The 22,393-nt window shown below is 41.0% G+C and overlaps 1 protein-coding gene across 2 annotated transcripts in view; it reads right to left on the bottom strand.

Moving 5' to 3' along the window:
• The window catches only part of Adcy2 (adenylate cyclase 2), a 447,994-nt gene that overhangs the window by 102,457 nt on the left and 323,144 nt on the right, over positions 1-22,393 (bottom strand). For both annotated transcript variants that reach the window (XM_008834578.2, XM_008834577.2), the window contains exons 11-14: positions 20,829-20,872; positions 18,388-18,468; positions 12,324-12,393; positions 9,331-9,428 (exon numbers count right to left, since the gene is read on the bottom strand). In XM_008834578.2, the coding sequence (XP_008832800.1) occupies positions 9,331-9,428; positions 12,324-12,393; positions 18,388-18,468; positions 20,829-20,872 (293 nt within the window). The remainder of the gene's footprint in view (positions 1-9,330; positions 9,429-12,323; positions 12,394-18,387; positions 18,469-20,828; positions 20,873-22,393) is intronic.

Raw genomic sequence — 22,393 nt, 5'->3', positions numbered from 1 at the left:
TTTTCTGTATGAAACTGTATTTTAATAATGAAATGGAGATTTTTTTAAAGGTTAAAACCTCATTTAACTTTATGTCTTATAGAGTTTATACTGAGTACAATATTGTGTAACTGTAATAATTCAACTGTAAACCTAAAAATTTACAGCCAATTCTGAAAAAGAGGCATCTTATCTAAGAAAATTGTTATTGAATATGTCAATGCTGTTGTGATGAAATGCTTCTTCTAAGTATGTGATTATTAAATAAATAATTAACAAAAAAACCCTACTTGATCATTGTGAATGAGTTTTTTTGATGTACATCTGTATGCGGTTTGTGAGTAATTTGTTGAGAATTTTTACATCTATGTTCACTAAAGATATGGGTCTATAGTTTTCTTTTTTGGTTGTGTCTTTCCTGGTTTTGGTATCAGAGTGATGCTGGCTTCATAGAAGGAATTTGGGAGTTCTGTCTCTGTTTCTATCATTTTGAATAATTTAAGTAGCATTGGTTGGAGGTCATCTTTAAACATCTGGTATAATTCTGCTGTAAATCCATCTGGGCCTGGGCCTTTTTTGGTTGGGAGGCTTCATATTACTGTTTTAATTTCCTCATATGTTATGGGTCTGTTTAAAGTGTTAATCTCTTCTTGGTTTAACTTTGGTGGTTCCCATGATTTTTGATATCCATCCATTTCTTTTAGATTTTCAAATTTAATAGAGTATACGTTTTAAAGTATTCCCTTATAATGTTATAAATCTTTTGGTTTTTTGTTGTGATGTTTCCCCTTTCATCTCTGATTTTGTTGATTTGGATTTGCTCTTTTTTTCTTTGGCTAACTGGGCTAAGGGTCTATATTGTTTGGCTTTTCAAAGAACCAGCTCTTAGATTCATTGATTCTTTGTACTGTTTTCTTTGCTTCTATTTCATTAATTTCTGCTCTGATTTTTGTTATTTCTTCTCTTCTGCTGGGTTTGGGTTTCATTTGTTCTTGCCTTTCCAGAGTCTTGAGTTGAAATGTTAAGTCATTTATTTGTGCCCTTTCTGAGTTTTTAATGTAGGCAAATTAGAGTTATAAACTTCCCTCTTAGGACTGCTTTTAAAGTGTCCAAGAGGTTTTGGTGTGTTGTATTGTCCTTCTCGTTGAATTCCAGGAATACTTTTATTTCTTTCTTTATTTATCCTTTGACCCGCTCATCACTCAGGAGTGTGTTGTTTAATCTCCATGAGTTCATGTAGTGACTAGGGCTTCTTCTAGTGTTGATCTTAAACTTCACTGAATTGTGTTCTGATGGAATGTATGGAATTATTTCAGTTTTTTGGTATTTGTTGAGGTTTGTTTTGTGCCCTAGTATGTGGTCAATTTTTGAGAAAGTTCCATGGGGTGATGAATAGAAAGTGTATTCTTTGGTGCTTGGGTAGAATATTTGGCAGATGTCTGTTAGGTCCATTTGATACCATACCAATGTATGGTATCATTTAATTCAGACATCTCTCTGTTTATTCCTTGTCCAATTGACCTGCTGAATGGAGACAGTGGGGTATTGAAGTCCTTTATTATTACTGAGTTGGGATCAATCTGTGTCTTAAAGTCCTGTAGTGTTTTTTGATTTTTAAAAATGAATTTGGGTATACTGGAGTTTGGTGCATATATGTTCATGATTGTAATATCTTCTTGGTTAATTGTTCCTTTGATCAGAATGAAGTGATCGTCTTTATCTCTTCTGATTACTTTTAGTTTGAAGTCTATTTTGTCAGATATTAGAATTGCTACCCATGCTTGTTTCTTAGTGCCATTTACTTGAAATATTCTTTTCCATCCTTTTACCTTAAGGTAGTGTGTGTCCTTGAATGTGAGATGGGTTTCTTGCAGACAACAAAAAGATCTATTTTATTTCTCAATCCATTCAATTAGCCTGTGTCTTTTGACTGGGGAGTTCAGTCCATTGATATTTAAAGTTATAATTGAAAGATGGGTATTGGTTGCCGTCATTTTGAGTACTGTTTGCATTCTTTGTCTAATTTTGTGTTTCCACAATTATACCTTCATTTAGTTTCTTTCTGTTGTCCCTAGGGTATAGTTGTTTCTCTCTCTGCTCTCTGTATTGCTTCAAGTATTCCTTGAAGGGCTGGTTTTGTGGACATGTATTCTTTCAAACTATTTGTGTCATGGAAGATCTTTCTTTCCCTCTCAACTGTAATAGATATTTTTGCTGAGTAAAGTATTTTGGGCTGGCATCTATTGTCATGTAGAACTGGAAATACCTTGGTCCAGGCTCTTCTGGCTTTCATAGTTTGCATTGATATGTCAGCTGTAATTCTGATGGGCTTTCCTTTGTATGTGACTTGTTGTTTTTCTTTTGCAGCTTTCAGTATTCTCTCTTTGTTGTGTGTATTTAGTGTTTTTACTATGATATGCCGTGGGGAGTTTCTTTTCTATTCCTGTCTATTTGGTGTTCTATGTGCTTCTTGTGTTTGTATGGGCATGTCTTTCCTTAATTTGTGGCAATTCTCTTCTACAATCCTGTTTAAAATCTAGTCAATCCCATTAACCTGAAATTCTTCTCCTTCCTCTATGCCTATGATATGTAGATTTGGTCTTTTCATGGTGCCCTACATCTCCTGCATATTCCATTCCTGTGATTTTTTTTTAAAAGAATTCCCATACTCTTTGATTGAGTGGTCCAATTCTTCAACCTTATCCTCCAGTGCTGGTATAGTTTCCAATTTCATTCATTCTAGGGGTGAGGCTTTCCTCTGTTGTTTCAAGTTGGCTTACTAAGCTTTTCACTTCCTTCATTTCAGCCCGAGTTTTCAACAATGTTTCTAACTCTTTGTGAATGCAGTCAGAAGTTCATCACTATCTTCTTTTAGTTCTTTGATTTTTTTTTTGTGTGTTCTTTAAATTCATTTAATTCCTTAATCATGTTTATTATTGTTTCTTTACTTAAATTCTGTGTCCTGGGTTACCTCAAGGGGGTGTTCCTTGTAGAACTCTTCTAGAGGACTGCTTGGGTTTGGTGGAAGTATGCCGTTTTGGTTTTCCCTGTTACTATTTTTCCATTGTGATTTTGGCATTTGGATTTCTTTTGTTGTTTGTGATTCTGGTATGAAACTCAAGCCTTCCTTTGTTGAGTTGAAGTCTTTTTCTGTTTGTATTATTGGTGGGCCTTGGTTGTTTTCTTATTGGCTTTGTAAAGCTGCTTGGTCTAGGTTTCAGGTTCTTTCATATTTTATTTTGGAAGGAACAGATGGCTTCAGTCCAGCTACTCAGGAGCTCCCACAGAGGCCCAAGTCAGGCTCCAGTCAGGTACACTCAGGCTTCCTTCTAACATTTGGACCCCTGCTAGCACGTACTCGAAGCACATTTTGGGCTGTTTGCTAACAGGAGGCTAGACTAGGCGCTCTCGGGCGGTCTGCTGAGTTCTCAGCCCCTATAACTGGAAGGGCCAGATCAGGTGCTCTCAGGGTGTCTGCTGAGTTCTCTCTCGGCCCCAATCCCAGGCAGAGGCCAAATCAGGCACTTTCCAGTGGTCTGCTGTGTTCTCAGCTCCTACCATGAGGGGGCTTTTTGAAAACAATAAAACTGTATACATATAACACAATAAAGTAAGAAAATAATTAATGGTGTGTTAGGAAAGTGAGATGTAACACTAGTCTCGTGAAAAAACTTTACAAAATACAGCAAAATGATTTTTCACACATTAGATAGGAAAGAAAACTGATAGGTGTAAGAAGGTGCTGACAGTAAGAGTACTGAAGGGTGTTGATGCTTAACGAATCTGAGGTAACCCACGCTGGGTGCACACTGTGTAATCTGAGATTTAATGTAATGTAAGGTAAGAGATGCTTCTAGGAATCTGATTAACTGGGAACTGGAATTGAGAAATTTTAAACTACAATAAGGAATCATGAAATTCTATCCCACAAGAAGATAGAGAACAGCGTGGCAATTCTCAGAGAAGAAAACTAACTTTGGGCGCCCTGAGTAGAAAAACACATCTTTGAAAAACCCATATCCGAATCCTGTTCTGTGTCAGGAAGGTTGATGCAAATTCTATGATTACTAAGTACAGTGATCTCCACCTAAGGATTTACGTGAAAGTGCCTTGAACAGGTGAATCTCAATGGCACCTGCCCTGAGAACTGTCCCACAGTGACGCTTTTTATGTGAAGATGCACACATTTGCTGAGCGCCAGAGCCCTGTGGACAAAAGGAGACGCATCTCCATGAGAGAGTCAAAGACTAAATGGTGCAGTCCACGTCCTCATGAACCAGTGATACTTCACACATCACTGCAGAGAAAGAAAACCAATGTTCAAAATCCATATACAAAATGTGGGCTTCTATCTATTAAGAGTCAGATTTTCAAAAGAACCCAGCAGACACACACTGAAATTATAAGCATTAGGTGGACATGGAGTTTAGCTAAATGTAATACGAACATATAAAGTGGTGGAATGTGTTGGAAAAATTGCATAACTTTCAGCTTAGTACAAAAAATAAATGTACAGGAAATAAGAGCTCCAGAATGGAAAAATAGAGAGAACAGAGGCAGAATGTAGGGAGGTGCAGGCAGATGACATTAGGAAACTGAACAAAGATATGAGAAGACAGAAGAAAAGAGACTCTTGTCAACCAGGCGCAGAAGAACAAACAAGCATTTAAAACAAAACAATAAAAACCAGAGGAAACAAAGGATTCAGAAAAAAAGGACAGATTTTCTACAAGGGGATATTTCATTAGCAGTAACAGGACATGGAATACATCCCCTATGCATTGTATTTGTGAATAGATAGGCTTCATGATTAGCAAAAGGATAAATGAACTTCATTAATCCTTTAAAAGTTAAGAAAATGCATCCAGATCAATGCAAGGTTGACACAGGTTATGATGGTAGAGGTGAGGGCGGACACATTAACAAGTGCCATGGAAATACAGGCGGAATAAAGTCTCACTAACATGAAGGACACCTGATGGAACAAATTAAAAAGATAATAATATATGCTGCTTAATGGAAGCACACCTAAATTAACACTCTGCAGGAGGAAGCCCGTCCTTCGTGCAGTTGCGAGTTTCAGACACTGGGTGTTTCTCATATTAATCTCTGTACTTTCAGTATCTTTAAAATATTTCACATCAAAAATCACTTTAGAAGGAAGACAGACTATGATAAAAGATGAAGGAAGGAAGGCAGTGTGAGAAAGGCTACCAGGCAGGCAGGGGACCCTGATCCTGGGCTGTGGGAAGCCACTGGCCTTCCTCTGGGTTCTGCAGCAGCCACCACCGGCAGGAAAGGGGGCTTGTGCGGCGTCCAAAAGAGGCTATGTTCAAGAGTCAACTTGTTCAAGCTAAAAACCAGCGAGTGATGAAGCTGAGGAGTGGGTGTTTGTGGATCTCAGAAGGATGGCGGCTGGCAGAGGAGACAGGAGGATCAACACCAACACAGGGAGAGATGCAACGACTTTTAAAACTTTTGATTTAGTTGCACGGCCTTTCTTAAAGCTGAAATCTATGAACAGGTTCTCCTTGGTCTCCTTTGGAGATGATTTTTAAAATTCCCCATCACAGTTCCTTCTCCCAGCGAGTGACAGAGCCTGCGTCTCAATGTGAGGACTGTATCGGGGCTTATCCAGTGGGCAGAGGCACAGAACTGAATGAATTTCCACTCTCAGCATGGGTGATGAGGCCTCATCTCTGGGCAATCCCTAGTCCACCAATATGCCTGTGCCAACACCCTGTCCCCAGAAGCCTCTGGCAGCCCCAGTAAAGGACAGATGTTTCTCTCACATACCAGCTGGTACAGTCCTAGTCCTGCAAAGGAATTAAATTTGTTGACATTTTTGAATGGAAGGCTGATCAGCTGGCATTGGGAAATTTCGCTGAAGATGTTTCAAGCGGAGAAGGGCTCCTTTGGCCTGTGTATGCCAATGCTAATTTGTGGGGGAAGGAGGAAATCTGGTGGGAACCCCTCCAAAACTGGGGCAGATAGCTAGGAACCGCATGCATGATAATGCCTCGCCTGGCTGTTACTTCTATAAATGCCGTTGTTTTGGTTCAGTGCCCAGAATAAAATCCTTTGGAGTACAGAGGGAAAAAGACAGCACTTCTTCCTAATTGCTGAACATCTTCATCAGAAAAAATGCCACCCAATCTAAATAGTTCAGCTGCCCCACAAATCCTGGCTGCACCACACAAGATAAATTTCAGCATACCATAAATGGTATTTTGGTAAATTGAAAATGCTTACTTGGCTTTCGCAAACAATAATGACAAAGGAAAATTATTTCAGAGATTTTTCTATATATTTTATTGTTATAAGAATGATGAGTTTTTAAATATTTTATTTAAACTATAGAATGAGAATCAGCTTCTTTGAAGAAAGTCAGTTATCCTGTACTGCTCTTAAGAAAGTTCAAAAGCAAAGGTCATAATGGTAGAAAGAAGGGATAGAACTTGGAAGGGTGTTGAGCACAGACCCAAAGCAGATGGGAGCTCTAGTTCCTTGTCTCTGAAATAAGCATCCCTTCCTGGAGGCTGTGTAAGCTCTAGTCCAGATGCTCACCCCTTCTGGTGAGCAGCTTTGGAGCAAGAGTCTTTGGGTTTTCATAATGTAAATGGGTTATATCTATGTCCCAATTTCAGCCCATCTCTTACATGACGTTAGAGTTACCACTTCAGAGGGGGGAATGTTACAGTAGCCTTGATCAGGGCTAAGGCCCATTAGGGGAAAGCTATTTCTTTCTGGTCAAAAGAAATCAACCACCTTCCTTGGGTAGTGGAGACCTAATATTCCAAACTACCCAGAACATAAGAGTTAATTGAGCTGGTCCTGTCAATCATCTGACCAAGGAAGGCTGACTTACCTTAAAGCCATACTAAGAGAGGGAAGGGATAATGTGCTTTTTCCTTCTCAGAAACCTGTCCTCAGTATGGAGCCCTGGGTTAAGCCTGCCTTTCTGAATTATTCAGAAAAGTATAACCTCTCTCTCTCTCTCTATCCCTCTCTCTCTGTCTCTGTGTCTATCTCTCTCTCCCCATCTCTCTGTGTCTGTCTCTGTCTCTCTCTCCCCCTCTCTTTCCCTGTCTTTCTGTGTCTCTGTCTTTCTCTCTGTGTCTCTGTGTCTGTCTCTCTGTCTTTCTCCCCATCTCCCTGTCTCTCTGTCTCTGTCTCCCTCCCTCTCCCTGTCTCTCTGTCTGTCTCTGTCTCTGTCTCTCTGTTTCTCTCTCTCCCTCTCTCTGTCTCTCTGTGTCTCTCTCTCTCCCCGTCTCTCTGTCTGTCTCTCTGTCTCTCTCCCCCATCTCTCTGTTTCTCTCTGTCTCTGTCTCTCTCTCCCCCTCTCTGTCTCTCTGTCCATCTCTCTCTCTCCCCCATCTCTCTGTGTCTGTCTCTTTCTCCCTCTCTCTCTGTCTCTCTGTGTCTGTCTCTCTGTCTCTCTCTCCCCCGTTTCTCTGTCTCTGTCTCTGTCTCTCCCTCTCCCTCTTTCCCTGTCTCTCTGTGTCTGTCTCTCTCTCTCTGTCTCTCTCTCCTCTCTGTCACTTACTCACTGGCCAGCGCACAGGCACTGTGGGCTTCCTCACTCTTTCTGTGAAGCGCCTAGTCCCATTCCCACCACAGGGCTGCTTACAAATAGCAAGGGTTTCTCTCTTCCTCTCTCGTCGTCCTCCTTCAGTGGTTTCCAAGATTTGCAGCTTGCCCGCCCTATGGTTCTTTATTTAAACTTCAATAAAACTGTCCTCAAGCTTCTTCTGAGTTCATTTTTAAATTCCTTTATTAACAAGACAGAGTTCCTGAGAAGAGCCCCCCAATTCCACAGCAACAGTAATGGCTGATTTTCCATTTGGTGGGACATAAAGGGATCCAGCCCAAAGCACACGCTCTGCTCTGATTCTTCCCTCTGTGTCCAGGTCTCTCTTAAGAAAGGCCATCTGGGCCTGACCTGTCACAACTTGACCAAAGACAAGGGGAACAAAATATAGCTCACAGAATGCAAACAAGTATGTCCAGACCAGATTTTGCCCTTTCAGTATCTAATAATGACACTGTGTGTGTGTGTGTGTGTGTGTGTGTGTGTGTGTGTGTGTGTGTGTGTGTGTGTGTGTGTGTGTGTGTGTGTGTGTGTGTGTGTGTGTACGCATGCATGTGTGCTCAGGTACGCTTTTCTGTGCATGCGCATGTGGAAGCCTGAGGTCGAGGTCAACATCAGGCATCTTTCTCTATTGCTCTACCTTATGTTTTGAGACAGGGTCTCTCGCTGAACTTCTGAAGCTTACCATGCTGGCTAGACTAGCTGACCAGAAAGCGCTCAGGATCCAGCAGCCTCTAACTCCCACCCCCTGTCACCATAGAGATTACAGGTGCATGCTATCACACCTAGCTTTTAACATAGGTTCTGGAGATCTGAACTTGTGTGTAGCAAGTCCATTAATACTAAGCCAACTCTCCAGCCCCAATAATGGCATTTAAGAATATTAGAAGTGCGCCTATTAGTCTGAGGATACGCAACAGTTGAACACTTGCCTAGCAGACCTAGGGCCCTGGGTTTGATCTCTGACACTGCAAAGAACACGATAGGGAAAGCTACATCCATGAAATTCAACACCCTGGTGGCCTAAACAAGTCCTGCATAATGACAACACCAGTTGACATGCATGCATGGATGGGGAAATTTCACAAGATCCCACCTCTAGGTGAAGAGCTACAGGTAACAATGGATGCTGAGGGATGAAGAATCAGTTTTCTCCAGGAAAGAGTTCCCTAATAGGTTACCAATCCCAAGCGTTCAGCCCTAGATCTATGTACACACAAGCACCACTCAATGAACTCAGTAGGTGATGTATATATGTGTATACATATATGTGTATATGAAACAATAATAATCTAAGAAGAGATTATCAAATTGTAAGGAGTAGGAGGGCTTTGGGAAGAGTTAGAGAATGGATACCAAGGGGTGGAAATGACATAAACACAGTGCTTATGTATTAAATACAAAAAAAGGAAAGAAACAGAATGTGTAGCAATTATGCTATTTGGGGATAAGGAATACTGGTCTAAATTTTCTAGATTGGGAATCAGAGTAACACCAAAAATCAAAGAAAGAAGATCAAATTTATTTATAGAAAGTCTTATAAAATGAGTCAGAATATACCCACAGAAAATTCAATTATAGTAGCTAAGCAATGGTGGCCAACATAACCATCAAGATCACATGTCACCTATCTATCATTGTGGTGTGATGAATGGTCCGTAAGGTTGGAAATTAGCATCCTTGCATGACCTTAATCTGCTCAGTCTCCAGTGGCGAGGCCCAGCAGCCTAGACTCCCATGGGAAAACCATGTGTACTTACTTTGGCAGCACAAGAACCTGCACGATGAAGATGCAGAGGAAGATGAGGCAGGCGCACGTCACGTAGTACTTGAACGCTGGCAGCGCCGTGGCTCGGTACTGAGGGAGAAAAGGACACTGTGAGTAATGGAGCCTCACAGAACCGCTGCACACAGTTATCTAGCACTCTGTGTTTGGGGAAAGACCAAACTTGTAGGTTTAAGCATCAACACGCCATGACTGCTCATCTTGGGCCTCCGGAGCTCCCCGCTTTTAGATGAACTACCACTGACTTGCAAAGACCACAACTTAAGAGCGCCAGTACTCAGAAGTTCATTTATATGTGATAGAAACGTGACGGTAAGGAGGGATGCCCCAGCAGGAATCTGAGGGAATGGGATGGATCAATGGACATTATGAAGGAAGGTCTAGCCTCCCCAGTGAGTTTCATGCCTATCATTATTTGGGGAAAAAGCGTGACTTTTCACATAGTGACTTTCAAACAGTACAGAGGAAATGACAGGCAGGTGCAATGCATGAATTTTAACATTTTATTTCCTTGTTTATCTCAGTGTTACTTAGTATTGAGTGATGAAGGAAGACAAAAGGTCTGTGGGGTTTGTTCTGAGGCTAGCTCATGGACGCTCCTTCTTGTCCACTGCAATCAGCAGGGGTTGTGCCTGTGATGCAAGACCACAGACTGACCAGTGCTGGCTAGGAGGTAATTACTAGGAGTGATTAGGCAGGAAGACAAAGGTAAGCAGCACTGCACTGGTGATGGTGGTGGTCTCTGTTGCAGGAAGTCCGTACTCTACTGGCTTTATGAAACAAATACACAGTCCTGCCCAGAGTCTCACAGTGAGGTGGAAACTATTGCTGTCCCTGTTTTTGGCTGAAGGAACTACAGACCAGAATGATTAAAAGTCTAAAGGACTATGTGTTATTAACAATCATCTCACCCCTGTGACTGCAGTGGGGAACCTGGATCCTCACTGAGGAGGATCCTCAGTGAGACTGAATTCAGGCCTCCAAAAGGAGAGTTCATGACAGATTTAAGGGAAACCAGGGCTGGAGAGACGGCTCAGTGGTTACGAGCACTGACTGCTCTTGTAGGGGACCTGGGTTCGATTCCCAGCACCCACATGGTGGCTGCAAACCTTCCTTAACTCCAGTTCCAGGGGAATCTGGAGCCCTCTTCTGACCTCTGCGGCACTGCACGACACGGGTGCACTCACATACATGCAGGCAATACACTCATACACATAAAATAAAAATAATGAAATATTTAAAAAATTTTTAAGGGAAATCAACTTTTATGACAATGGCATTGTAACCTCTTGCAAATACTACCAGGCTGTGCCAGTTTTATTTGCCCAGACTGTTTCCTAGGTTGTAAGGAAGCTAATGCATTTCTTGCATTTGAGCTCCTCAGGTTTTGGTGCTGAAAATAAGCTATCCCTCTGCTCTCTTGATGATTCTTGATGTGTCTTACTGTACTGGCTCTTTTGCAGGAAGTGCAGGCCATGACAGGTGGATGTAAGTGTACTTAGCTCTAGATGTTCTTGAAAATTTGCTTTAGTGTCGTATCTGCAAATATGTACACGTGGGGACTGTGCACACAATTGCTGAAAAGCTGCATTCTTAACGATGATCGCTCTCTCCTTATTAGAAAGTTTTCTTGATGAGTTTTGTGACTTAAGAGCCAGGACAATTTACATGCTGATGAAGATGCTATATTAGCATAATTGCTGAAATGTGATTATATCCTATGCATCCAATTACTTCTTATCTTTAACTTCTCCAGGGCCTTGTGCAAAGACAGTTGGAATTTCTTTTTGGTGTGAGCCTAGGAGATGGGCTTCTGGAAGCAAGGTGGAATAATGGTGCAGTCAATACTGAGTAGTTGCTAATGAGTGTTGCAGTCACTCAGGAGTGAGACAATTGTTAATAACACATTTTATTAAGCATTAATTTGGTACCTGTAGTGAAAGTATTTTACTAAAAAGCTGGCAATTGACCTTTTTGATCGGGAACAGACAGGCGGGCCTGTAAATTCCAACCCTGATGGATTTTCAAAGGACTTGTATCATCTGTGCTTTTTCTCAATATCCACAAAGCAATGAGCTGAGTCTTCTGAACAGAATTTTCATAGAAGTTGTGCAAATGCTACCATGGATCTAATCACTTCATACACACTGAGCCTGTGATTGTGTGGTTGGACGGTCGAGATTATTCCGAATCCTGTTCCTTCTCTAGACAAAACAGAAGGTGAATGAAGTAAAGCTGGACTACGGGAGGACTGCCTTTCCTGTGGTGACTACGGGAGGACCGCCTTTCCTGTGGTGACTATGGGAGGACTGCCTTTCCTGTGGTGACTACGGAGGACTGCCTTTCCTGTGGTGACTATGGGGGACCGCCTTTCCTGTGATAATTACTTAATTGTTTATCAGATGTGTGGAAAGTAAACACCTGCTACTTACTTCAACCTAACCCAGCTCTTTGGGCGTCACAATATGAACCTATCTAGACACAGCAAAATTAAGTTTGGGCTTTCTAGTGCTTTCAAATGCTGCTGGATATAAAACTCATACTTTTGTCAAAATATTAAAGCAATTTGTGTAATGACATTGTGAATTTATCAGGACAATTTTTTTTTTGAAGCAGTCTCTGAGACATTTTCACACTGAGAAAAAGCCAGACATTGGCTCCCGCCTTTTATGTCATGTTCTCAGACATCGTTCTGCGTGCAGAGATGCTGGCGGGTCAAAGAAAGACCTTGGTAACAAGAAATGTGCTGCCATAATGCCTCGGGGTATAGGGGTGACCATAATCGGGATGTACTATGCGCATGAATGAAACTGTCAGAGAAAAAATCAAAAGAGGCTATAAAACAGATATGAGTAAAATTATTTAATAAAAGCTGTATACAACAAAATCCACCCATTCTCATGAATTAAATAAAAACTGCTATTTCAGAAAGAAAATCATTCAACTTTGAGAGGAAAAATGGCTTACTTCTTTCTCTATAATCTTGTTATAGAAAAGCAGAGAGATTCTTTGAATGTCCTCAGACTTGAGCCATTGCCTAGAAATGAGAGACAGACAGCATCAAACCAAAGCTCCAACCAAACATCTGGAACTGCTTTTCTTCTTGTTCTTCTTCTTCTTCTTTTTTTTTTTAATATAAAAATGACTTGCGTTCTTCATTCCTGAATGTAAGCCCTGCCAAACTGAGTAACTTTTGGTGTATAAAACCAACTTATTTGGTATGGATTCCAGAAATGGTTACTGTGACCTATAAATGTAACATGCATGGTCACGGACTGTTTTTGGAAAATTATGTATTATGAACTGTCATATTAGATTGAAGCTAAAGTTGCCCAAATTAAATAGGGAGAAAAGCCAACAAAGTGATTCTACTATGTCAATAAATTGACCCATGAGGTTTTAATGAAGTCAGAAAGAGGCTGCGTCTGCTGGAGGGCTTAGCATGTACAGATGATGTTCCACCCTTAGCTTTGGACAGCACTGCACCACAGCATCCTAAATGCTCAGAAGCTGACAGGCTCTGGGTGAGAGAGTAGTGCTTCCCCACATTCGCAGAAAAACCCTTTCATTGTGATTTTTCTCATTTCATGGGAGAAAAAAGTTGGAATGCAGGTTTCAAAACATGGCTAAAAATAAACAACTATGTGCAAATATTGCTGTGATATGCTGACTTAAAGTCCCCGGGGTATATTCCTAGGAATGGTTTAACTACTTCATATGGTGGATCTATTTTCAGTTTCTTCAGGAACATCCATACTGATTTCCATAGTGACTAGACTAATTAAAAGAGAAATCTGTCTGAGAATCAAGGGAAGGGCTTAATGGATGTGAGGACAGGAAGGAAGCAGTTGCGGAACATGAAATATTTCATATACTTGCATGTGAACCCAGTACCATGTACAATGACTGTATCCCTCAAACTGCCACAAATGCTGATAAAATGATCCACTGGTTCATAATGCTGACACAAACATAAAAAATCACATGCATAGGCATACATAACAGATTCAAAAGCAAATAAAATCATATGGGTGCATGCATTCTTCCACATAATCAGCTTTCACAAGTCTGTTTTAAGAAGTTGTAAGTACAGTATCTCTGTGATGAATTAGAGAGATATATGATGGAGAATTTTGAGGATTCATGGAACAGGAGGATGTGAAATGGTTCTGTGTGACAAGCACTCATTCCCTCCCAATTCGTTAGGTTTCTGGGGGCAGACTCACATGTACGGTGATGGTTAGTACACACTGCTCAGGGGGTGGTGATGCTGAGGTGGGATTTCCAGGGTCTTGGCCCCCTTGGCTGTTTTACATCCACTGCCAGACTTTCAACATAAGCAGCCCGACTGACTCAGAAGACATAACTACCAACAGAACATTTTAACCGAGGCTCAAAAGTCACTAGGGTACTCCAGAGCTGCTACCATTAAAGGTGCAGTCTGTAACAACACTGCTGCTTTGAGGGTTATAAACTGAATGCATCAAAGACATATTTTTGGTGCTTCTCATTACTGCAACAGATATGGACTTATCTGGTTGTCCTGTTTTATGACACTATTGGATGGAATCGGAATCAAGGGCTAATTCCTACTAAAAGATACAGAGAATAAGTTTTGAGATAAATTTTATTTTCTACTTAATTTTTTTATTACATTTTTATTCACTTTGTGTGCATGTGCATAGGCACATGCATTCCACAACCAATGTGTGGAGGTTAGAGGACAACTTGGGGGCATCAGCTCTTGATAGTATGAGTCCCAGTGAATGAACTCAGATCTCAGGCTTGGTGGCAAGCCATCTCACTGGCCCAAGACAAATGCTAGATATATTTACTGTTGCAACTGTCTTTATCAGAATATGAAATACATGCAGATGGGGTTGGAGAGATGGCGTAGCAGTTAAGGGCACTGGCTGCTTTTGCAAAGGACCCAAATTTGATTGCCGGCACCCACAAGGTGGCTCACAACCATCTGTAAGTCCAGTTTTGGGGAAATCAGACAACCTCTTCTGACCTCTGTGAGCATTACATGACACCCGTGCACTTACATACATGCAAGCAATACACTTATACACATAAAATAATAGTAACAGGAATAAAATAGTTTAAAAATAGTATAATGCATGCAGATAAAGCATTTTTCTTTAAAGAAAAATATAATTTAAAATGCTCCCAGATAATGTAAATTTGTAGATAAAATAAGTGTGAAGTTTATAAGGTAGAAATAACACCAGTTCCCCCTTTATTATACATGTGTCCCCCCTGTCCAGGGTCCAGGTACTGTGTTCTGCAGGTAAACGGGAAGGTCTCAGGACCAGGATTTATCTACCTAGTGTCCCCAGAGTGCAACATGGTAGTGGACAAGCCTTGAGCACCCGAGGAAGTGACCAAATTCACCTACGGCTTCTTGCTTGAGGCAGGAGGTGATGGGCCCGTCTAAGTGATTAAGAAGGCTATACTTTCCCATAGACTTAGTCTCTATGAAGCCTCTGGTGGACTCTGAATTCCCTCTAATGAATTGTGAGGAAGTCAGAGTTAAGGGGCTGGACAGATGGCTCAGCAGTTAAGAGCACTAGCTGCTCTTGTAAAGGACCTGGGTTCAATTCCCAGCACATGGGGGCTAGCAACCATTTGTAACTCCAGTTCCAGGGGTTCGGGTACCGTCTTCTGTCCTCCTTGAGCATTGCATGACATAGGTCCACTTACATACATTCAGGCATTACACTCATATACATAAAAAAGTCAGATTTAATAATATGATTTGGCTATTTGACATGCAAGGTTGGTGCTCTCTCCACTGAGATGCATCCACAGTACTGATTTGGTTATTTGACTAGAAAAGATTTATGTGGGCTGATAAGGTCAGACATAGAACATGGAACTATAAGGAGATAGGAGGCCAGAGGAAAGGGAGGGGAGGGGAAGGAAAGGGAGGGGAGGGGAAGGAAAGCCTGAAGGGATGGGGGGAGGGGGGAGGAGAGGGGAGGGAAGGGGAGGGAAGGGGAGGGAAGGGGAGGGCAGGGAAAGAGAGGGGAGGGGAGGGGAGGAAGACAGGAGGAAGGAAGGAGACAGGAAATCCATGTGTGCATTACTCATGGTCTTCTAATGCTTTCCCATCCCAAGTGGTCTAGGGTGTGAAGAAACTGAATCCTATCCCTAGGTTAAGTGCTTCCTTGTAACTCTGGCAAAAAAGAAAGAAAAAAAAGGCAAAAGAATAAAAGTTCTCAAAGAAAGCTGAGCATGGTGAGGTACACCTTTAATCCCAGCACTTGGGAGATCAAGGCTAGCCTGGAATACATAGCGAGTTCTAGGCCAGCTAGGGCTACAAGGAGACTGTCTTAAAAAACAATAATAAAAAAATCTCAACCCCCCCCCCAAATCCAAACCCCAAACACAAAACAAACAACCCCACCCCTCACACAAAATAAGTTCTTAACGCACCGAGGACGCAGAGATAGTGAGCAGCCACTTTCCTATTGAATGTTTGTGCCCTCTCAATTTCCTATGTTGAAGGCCTAACCTCTAACATGGTATATTGAGAGAGGGGCCTCTGCGGGTGTAGTTAAGGATAATAATGTCATAGGAGTAGGCTTGGAACTTACGTGGTCACTGTTCTAAGATCAGACAAGAGGGAGCTCCTGTCCTTGCCACCCTGTGCTCCCTGGAAAATAAAGCTGCTGTGTTGGTGGCTTTGGTGCTGTGCAGAAGCTGATGTCTGCTAATTGAGTAACTTAATACATGACAATCTGCACAGAAATCACTGTTTTGCATCCACAGCAGAAGAAAACGAACTGGTAAACTAGCCGAGAGCCCCATTGGAATCCTCAAGTAGAAATTAAAAGATCCAAAGATCGTAGCAAAGCCAAGATGAGCTAATGATGAGGATGCGACAATACGCGATTGATGCAAAATAAAAGCACAGGACTAAGAGCTTCTAAACAGTTCCCTTTTATGTTTCTAGTACATAATGGAGTTTTACTCTATTTTGTTTGTGAAACATGTTGGAAAAATTATGACAGAAGTGGTTAAGGCAACACAAAGCATCATTTTAGAAGGAAACTGTACGGGAACATGGAGGTTTCAAGCTAACATGTTTGAATACTAAATGATGCAAAGCAAACTCACAGTTCAAAATTTTTACCTCAATAAAAATAAAGCAAAGCCAACAATAGTTCTTTCTAATAGTCCCTTTGGACAAACTCTCTAAATGTGGCGAAGTAGCTTAGGGAGACTGGGCTCCTATGTGAGCACATGCTGAGGCTGGATTTAGAGCTTGAGCTTTTAGTATTTACTATTGCAGCTAATAAACTCTGTCAAGGACAAGATTATCGCTCCCCTCTAATGCATGTTATTCTGTGGGAACACAGAGCATCCTCTGCTATTTACTGTTGGACGACTGCGCTGTATGGGATCAGATGTTGGCCCTGGTGTTGGCTACTGGTAGGTCACAGGTACTGTGCTGCTTCTTTGTAAAGTGCTGAAGATTCCGGTGCAGCAGAACTCAGGCTATTTGTTCTAAGAATCCCAGAGCCAACAACACAGAGAATCTACCAAACACTACAGGAGACCAGGGGCACTGGGGAAGGTGGAAGGCTGTGTCAGTTTGGAACACACGAAGGAGCTCTGGGAGATGATAATTACACAAACCACATACAGGAACTGTAATTCTTGCTTGATGAGGATGCTGTATTGCATAAATATAAACTGACAGACAATTCTAGAAAATGCATTTACCATTCTTTCATAAATCCTGCAAGTATTCTGAATATTTATTTGGGACAATCTGGTTTTCATGCTGCAAATTAAGTAGGTTACTCTAAGGATTGAAAATCTGAAGTATTTTAAAAAATATTTTATTTATTATTTTTATTTCATGTGTATGTGTGTATTGCTTGCATGTAGGTAAGTGCACCCGTGTCGTGCAATGCCTGTGGAGGACAGAAGAGGCCATCGGATCCTGTGGAACTGGAGTTATGGACAGCTGTTAGCTGCCATGTGGGTGCTGGGATTAGAACCTAGATCTTCTGCAAGAACAATCGGTGTTCTTAAACTCTGAGCCATCATCTCTCCAGCCCCCAGATCTGAAGTGTTTTCATGGATGCTCACTATAATTTTTTAAAAGTTGACTATATGTCTAAGTGTGTTGGGTATCACATTTTCCTTTTGCTCTCTGTGACACAGCTGAGTTCCCCAACAACAAACTAGAGTGTTCAATAACACAGGTGAGTCTTCTATGACACAGGGGTGTCCTCTATGACACAGGGGAGTCCTCAGTGACAAAACTGAGTCTTCTATGACACAACTGGGTCCTCTGTAACATAGCTGAATCCTGTATGACAGAGGTGAGTCCTCTATGTCACAGCTGAGTCCTCTCTAACATAGCCGAGTCCTCTGTGACACAACTGAATAATCTATGGCACGTGACTAAAGGAAATGCAAAGGCTGCTCAGACAACCTTTCTGTCTAGGGTGTGAGGGCCTCACTTTTTTCAAATTGTTGTTTTAGTTCTCCACATCTTTTAGATTTGTTAAAACTAGAACTGAAACCAAGACTCAGAAACAACTGACCTGGTAAGGTATGTCCACTGGTGCAACAGTGGCACAAACACTATGAGAGTAACCAACCACTTTCTGATTAGATGTAAGGTTTGCTTCATAGAATGGAGCCCATACCTGGCACTGATATTAGGCCTAGGAACCTGAGGCTAGGTAACTCATAGGTCACGGGAGAGGCCCTAATATGATTATTCTTCTAAATATATATAGTATTAAACTGACTCCTAATGAATTATTTTTTTACACATAGATAACAGCATTTCTCATCTCTTAGCAGGGCCAACACTGTTTAAAATGTGAAAGAAATACAATTAACAGAAGCTATTATGAAGGACAATTAGGCTGTCATCAATGAATTGTCTGAGACATCTTAGGTTTGTCATGGTAAGGACAACAGAGCTGACTGTTAAACACTTGGAAAATATGACATCCTTTTAAAATATTAACATACGGTGAATTAAGGCAAAAATACTCACTTTTGTGCATTGATTCCATCAATTGCTTGGATCATCCTTTCATTCAATTCTTCTTCAAATCTTTTCTTTTGTGACTTAGTTCTATGTAGAAAAATATTAATGGTGAAAATATTAGTAAATACTAGGCCCAGTTCTCTATGGCTACAAAGCATAAACGTACACTATGGGTTGAATGAATTGACTCCAGTGTTTAAGTACAGTAAAGATGTTGACTCACTATTTGTGAACTATGACACTCAGTAGGCATTCACATCAATGCTCCAAGGCCTTATTGGAACATGCTAGCTATAGACACTTTCCTACAAAAAATTGGTTTGCTTGGTCATTAGTTTTCCAACTATTTTTAGCAGGTTTTAAATAATTTGTACAACTACAGTCTTATTTTAGGCACATCAAAGTTTAATTATATATAATGTATTTAATACCATTGTGCATAAATGTCAGTCTTCTTCAGTTTGAACAAGGGATATGAACCCCACTTGTATTTATAGACTGACATATGACCCCCTTGGTCTGAGAAGTAATCTTTAACCATAATATAAGATGGTTTCTAAATGAATTGTGCTAACTAAAAACGAGAGCTCCTCCCCCCAGAAAACTTGGTGGTTGATGTGATAATGACAAGGAGAAGAGTGACTGGCACCTATCTTTAAATGGTAACTATTTCCTGCAAAGATGAAGAGCACAGGTTGGTCCTTGCCAGCTGATCTAACTAATGCTGTGCCTGTCTTCAGATACACCATGATCCCATGCATTCCAGATGGTTAGTTACTAAATAGGTAGATTTGCTAATCTGGAATAAAATTAGCTCTTTCCTGAGCTCAGATCTGACTGTAGATACAGATAAGAATAGTATCAAACGTCTAATGCCACATTTATCATTTATCCCAAGTCTCACAGAATTATCAATGAGACACGAATATTCTTATTCTGTGTTCTGCCTTGGGGCCTCTGCTTCTGCCTTTTTTGTAAAGGGCCAAGGGCAATCTTCATTCCAAAGCAAGAACGTATTCAATGATCTAATTACAGACATCAAGCCAAGTCGATTACGAGGTTAGCACAGCAAATTCTAATCCACTTGAAGAAGGCAAATTTTGGTTGTGTTTGCTTATTTTCTCTTTAATATAGGATATACACTGAAAAATCATGTTTCGAAAAAAAATACCAGAACCTTATCATACTTTTAACACAAGGATGAAGTATTACATTTTATGCTAAAATACAAATTAGTGCTCATTGCCATGAACAGTCTTGTGGAGAGGCTCTAGGAAAACAGAGCCTTGCCATGTCTTTACATTTTACCTGGATTCAATGCACTTTCCTCAACAAAATATTTTAGATCTTATATTTTTCTTCATATGTTAGAACTTAAAACTGACCTTTCTGTAGGAAAAGTTTCCTAATGTTAACAACTTTTTAAAAAAAGTTTAAAATTTTACATGTATGAGTGTTTTGTCTGCATGTGTGTAAGTGTACCCATGCATGCAATGCCTGTGGAGGCCAGAAGAGGATGCTGGATTCCCTGGAACTGCAGTTATAGAGGGTTTCTAACTGTCATGTGGGCACTGAAACCAAACCTGGGTCTTCTGCAAGAGCAACAACTGCTCTTAACCCCCAGCCATCCTTCCTGACTTGCTGCCTGAACTTCTGTGTCAATATCTCACAATAATTATCGCAACTTTCTAATACTGGTTTGGTTAATTACCAAACAGATATTACAAAAAAACAGAGCCCCAAAGACAGAGAGATGTATGGCTAACTAAAAAAGATAATGGGGCTGGAGAGATGGCTCAGCGGTTAAGAACACTGATTGTTCTTGCAGAAGACCCAGGTTCGAATCCAACCACCCACATGGCAGCTAACAACTGTCTATATCCAGTCCCAGGGGATCCATCCAACAGCCTCTTCTGACCTCTGTGGGCATTGTACAACACGGGTGCACTTACCTGCATGCAGGCATAACACTCATACACATAAAATAAAAATAATAATAAAAAATTAAAATAAAAGATAGTGACATGATTTTTATGGGACATGTGGGCAAATTCTTGGGAAGATTTTCCCTTTTAAGCACATGGGCACCCATAGAGGAGCTTGGCTCATCTTCAGGATTCAATACTAACATTAATTTTGAGCAGAAATGAGACAGTTGAAAACAGTTCAGTTTTCAAAACTGTGTATTGTGAATAGAAAGAGTTGTTTCAAGAAAAACTTTAACATTGCAAAAAGACTACCAGGTGGTGTTTTCTTTCGTTCATGCTTGAGCCTAATAACAAGACACTAATCTATTTTGAGAAGCCCGGCGTAATTTGATAGAGCTCTTCACTGTAGCTGCTCTTTTAAAAAAGACACTTTTGAAGTGACTGTAATTGATGATAATTACTCTCAGAAACAAATAACAAGCAACATGCCTTTAAAAATTAGTCAAGGACAAACCATACCTTAAGGTGCGATTTTGAAAATTATGTTGACCCATCGGCACATCCTATATAAAAAAAGAAACTCTATTAGTGGTGAAAAATTTCTTCAGAAAGAATGTGGTAATTCTAATGATATGGAACATAACTTTCTCCTTTATTCTTTTGAGACAGTATCTCCCTGTAGCCTCAAGCTAGCCTGAAAGTCATTATGTAGACCAGGCTGACCTCAACCTCACAGAGATATTCCTACCTCTGCCTCCTGAGAGGTGGTTAAGATGAAAGTTCAATTCTATTTAAACTCTTTTATATTGTATATGTACATGTTTTAAGATGCTCCTACAGGAGGTTTCAATGTGGCTTCTCCAAAGGTCTTCAGTGTTAGTTGTCCCTCCCCTAACTCCCTTTTCAGTCCCCCCCCCATTCCCCAATGCATTTAACGCTTCCTTTCCCATTACTGGACTCTGTCTTTTGGAGTTGTTGATGTGGTCCCATAGACCCTCCAACGATACTGGCTATTGCCATTACTCTTGGTTACCCACTAAAATTTGATGCCAAGATCTAATTGCTGAAGACACTACATATGTGAGCTGTTGAACAAACAAGGAGAAATCAAGCTGGTACTGACCTCAACATTGGTCTCTACTAACTAGCTTTCATAGTGCTAGAAGGTGCTATGTATGTTACTGAAAGAAAAAGGTAATTATCAACCATACAGCCTGGCAAGACATGCCTACTTGTTCAATAGTGGCAGAGATGTCATAGAGTAATTAAGCACATTCAGATTAGATTTAAGGTCCACTTCACATGATAGAACCTGTCCTAGTTTGTTCTTCATTGCTGTGACAAAATACTCTGGCCACTACCAACTTGGGGAGGAAAGGGTTTATTTAGCTTACATGTCCCGGGTCACAGTTCATCCGGCAGCCCAAGGTATGAGCTCAGGGCAGGAACCTGGAGGCAGGAGCTGGAGCTCACAGGCCATGGAGGAACACTGCTTACTGACTTGCTCCCCTGGCCCCTGCTCAGCTTGCTTTCTTATACAACACAGGCCCATCTGCCCAGGGGTGGTGCCACTCACAGTGGGCTCGGCCCTCCCACATCACTCATCAAGAAGATGCCCCTCAGACAGTCCAATAGAGGAAATTCCTCAATTGAGGCTCCCTCAACCCAGGTGTATCAAGTTGACACTAAAGCTATCCAGCACAATGGACCCCTTGTCAACTTGACACACAAACATCACTATTAAACCATAACTTTCCAATTTCTGTCCCCAAGATATGATGTTAAATCACAACATAACAGCACAACCTTAAAAACCCCACAGTCCTTAAAAAAAATCCAAACACTTAAAAGTCCATAGTCTCTTTTAAAAGTCTCTTAACTGTGGGCTTCTGTAAAATCCAAAACAAGCACTGTCTTATTTCAAAGGGAAGAATCGGGCACACCTAAGCAAAACCAAAGTCCAGCAAAGTAGCTCGAGGCTGGACATCTGGGATTCACTCACGATCTTCTGGCCTCCAAAGGGTTCTGGCAGCCCCACTTCTCTGACTCTGCAGTCCACAGCACACTCAGCTCGTCTCACAGAC

This window comes from Nannospalax galili, unplaced genomic scaffold (assembly GCF_000622305.1).
Source record: "Nannospalax galili isolate Female #2095 unplaced genomic scaffold, S.galili_v1.0 scaffold197, whole genome shotgun sequence".
Taxonomy (NCBI): Eukaryota; Metazoa; Chordata; class Mammalia; order Rodentia; family Spalacidae; genus Nannospalax; species Nannospalax galili.
This window is presented reverse-complemented; position numbering and strand designations above follow the sequence as displayed.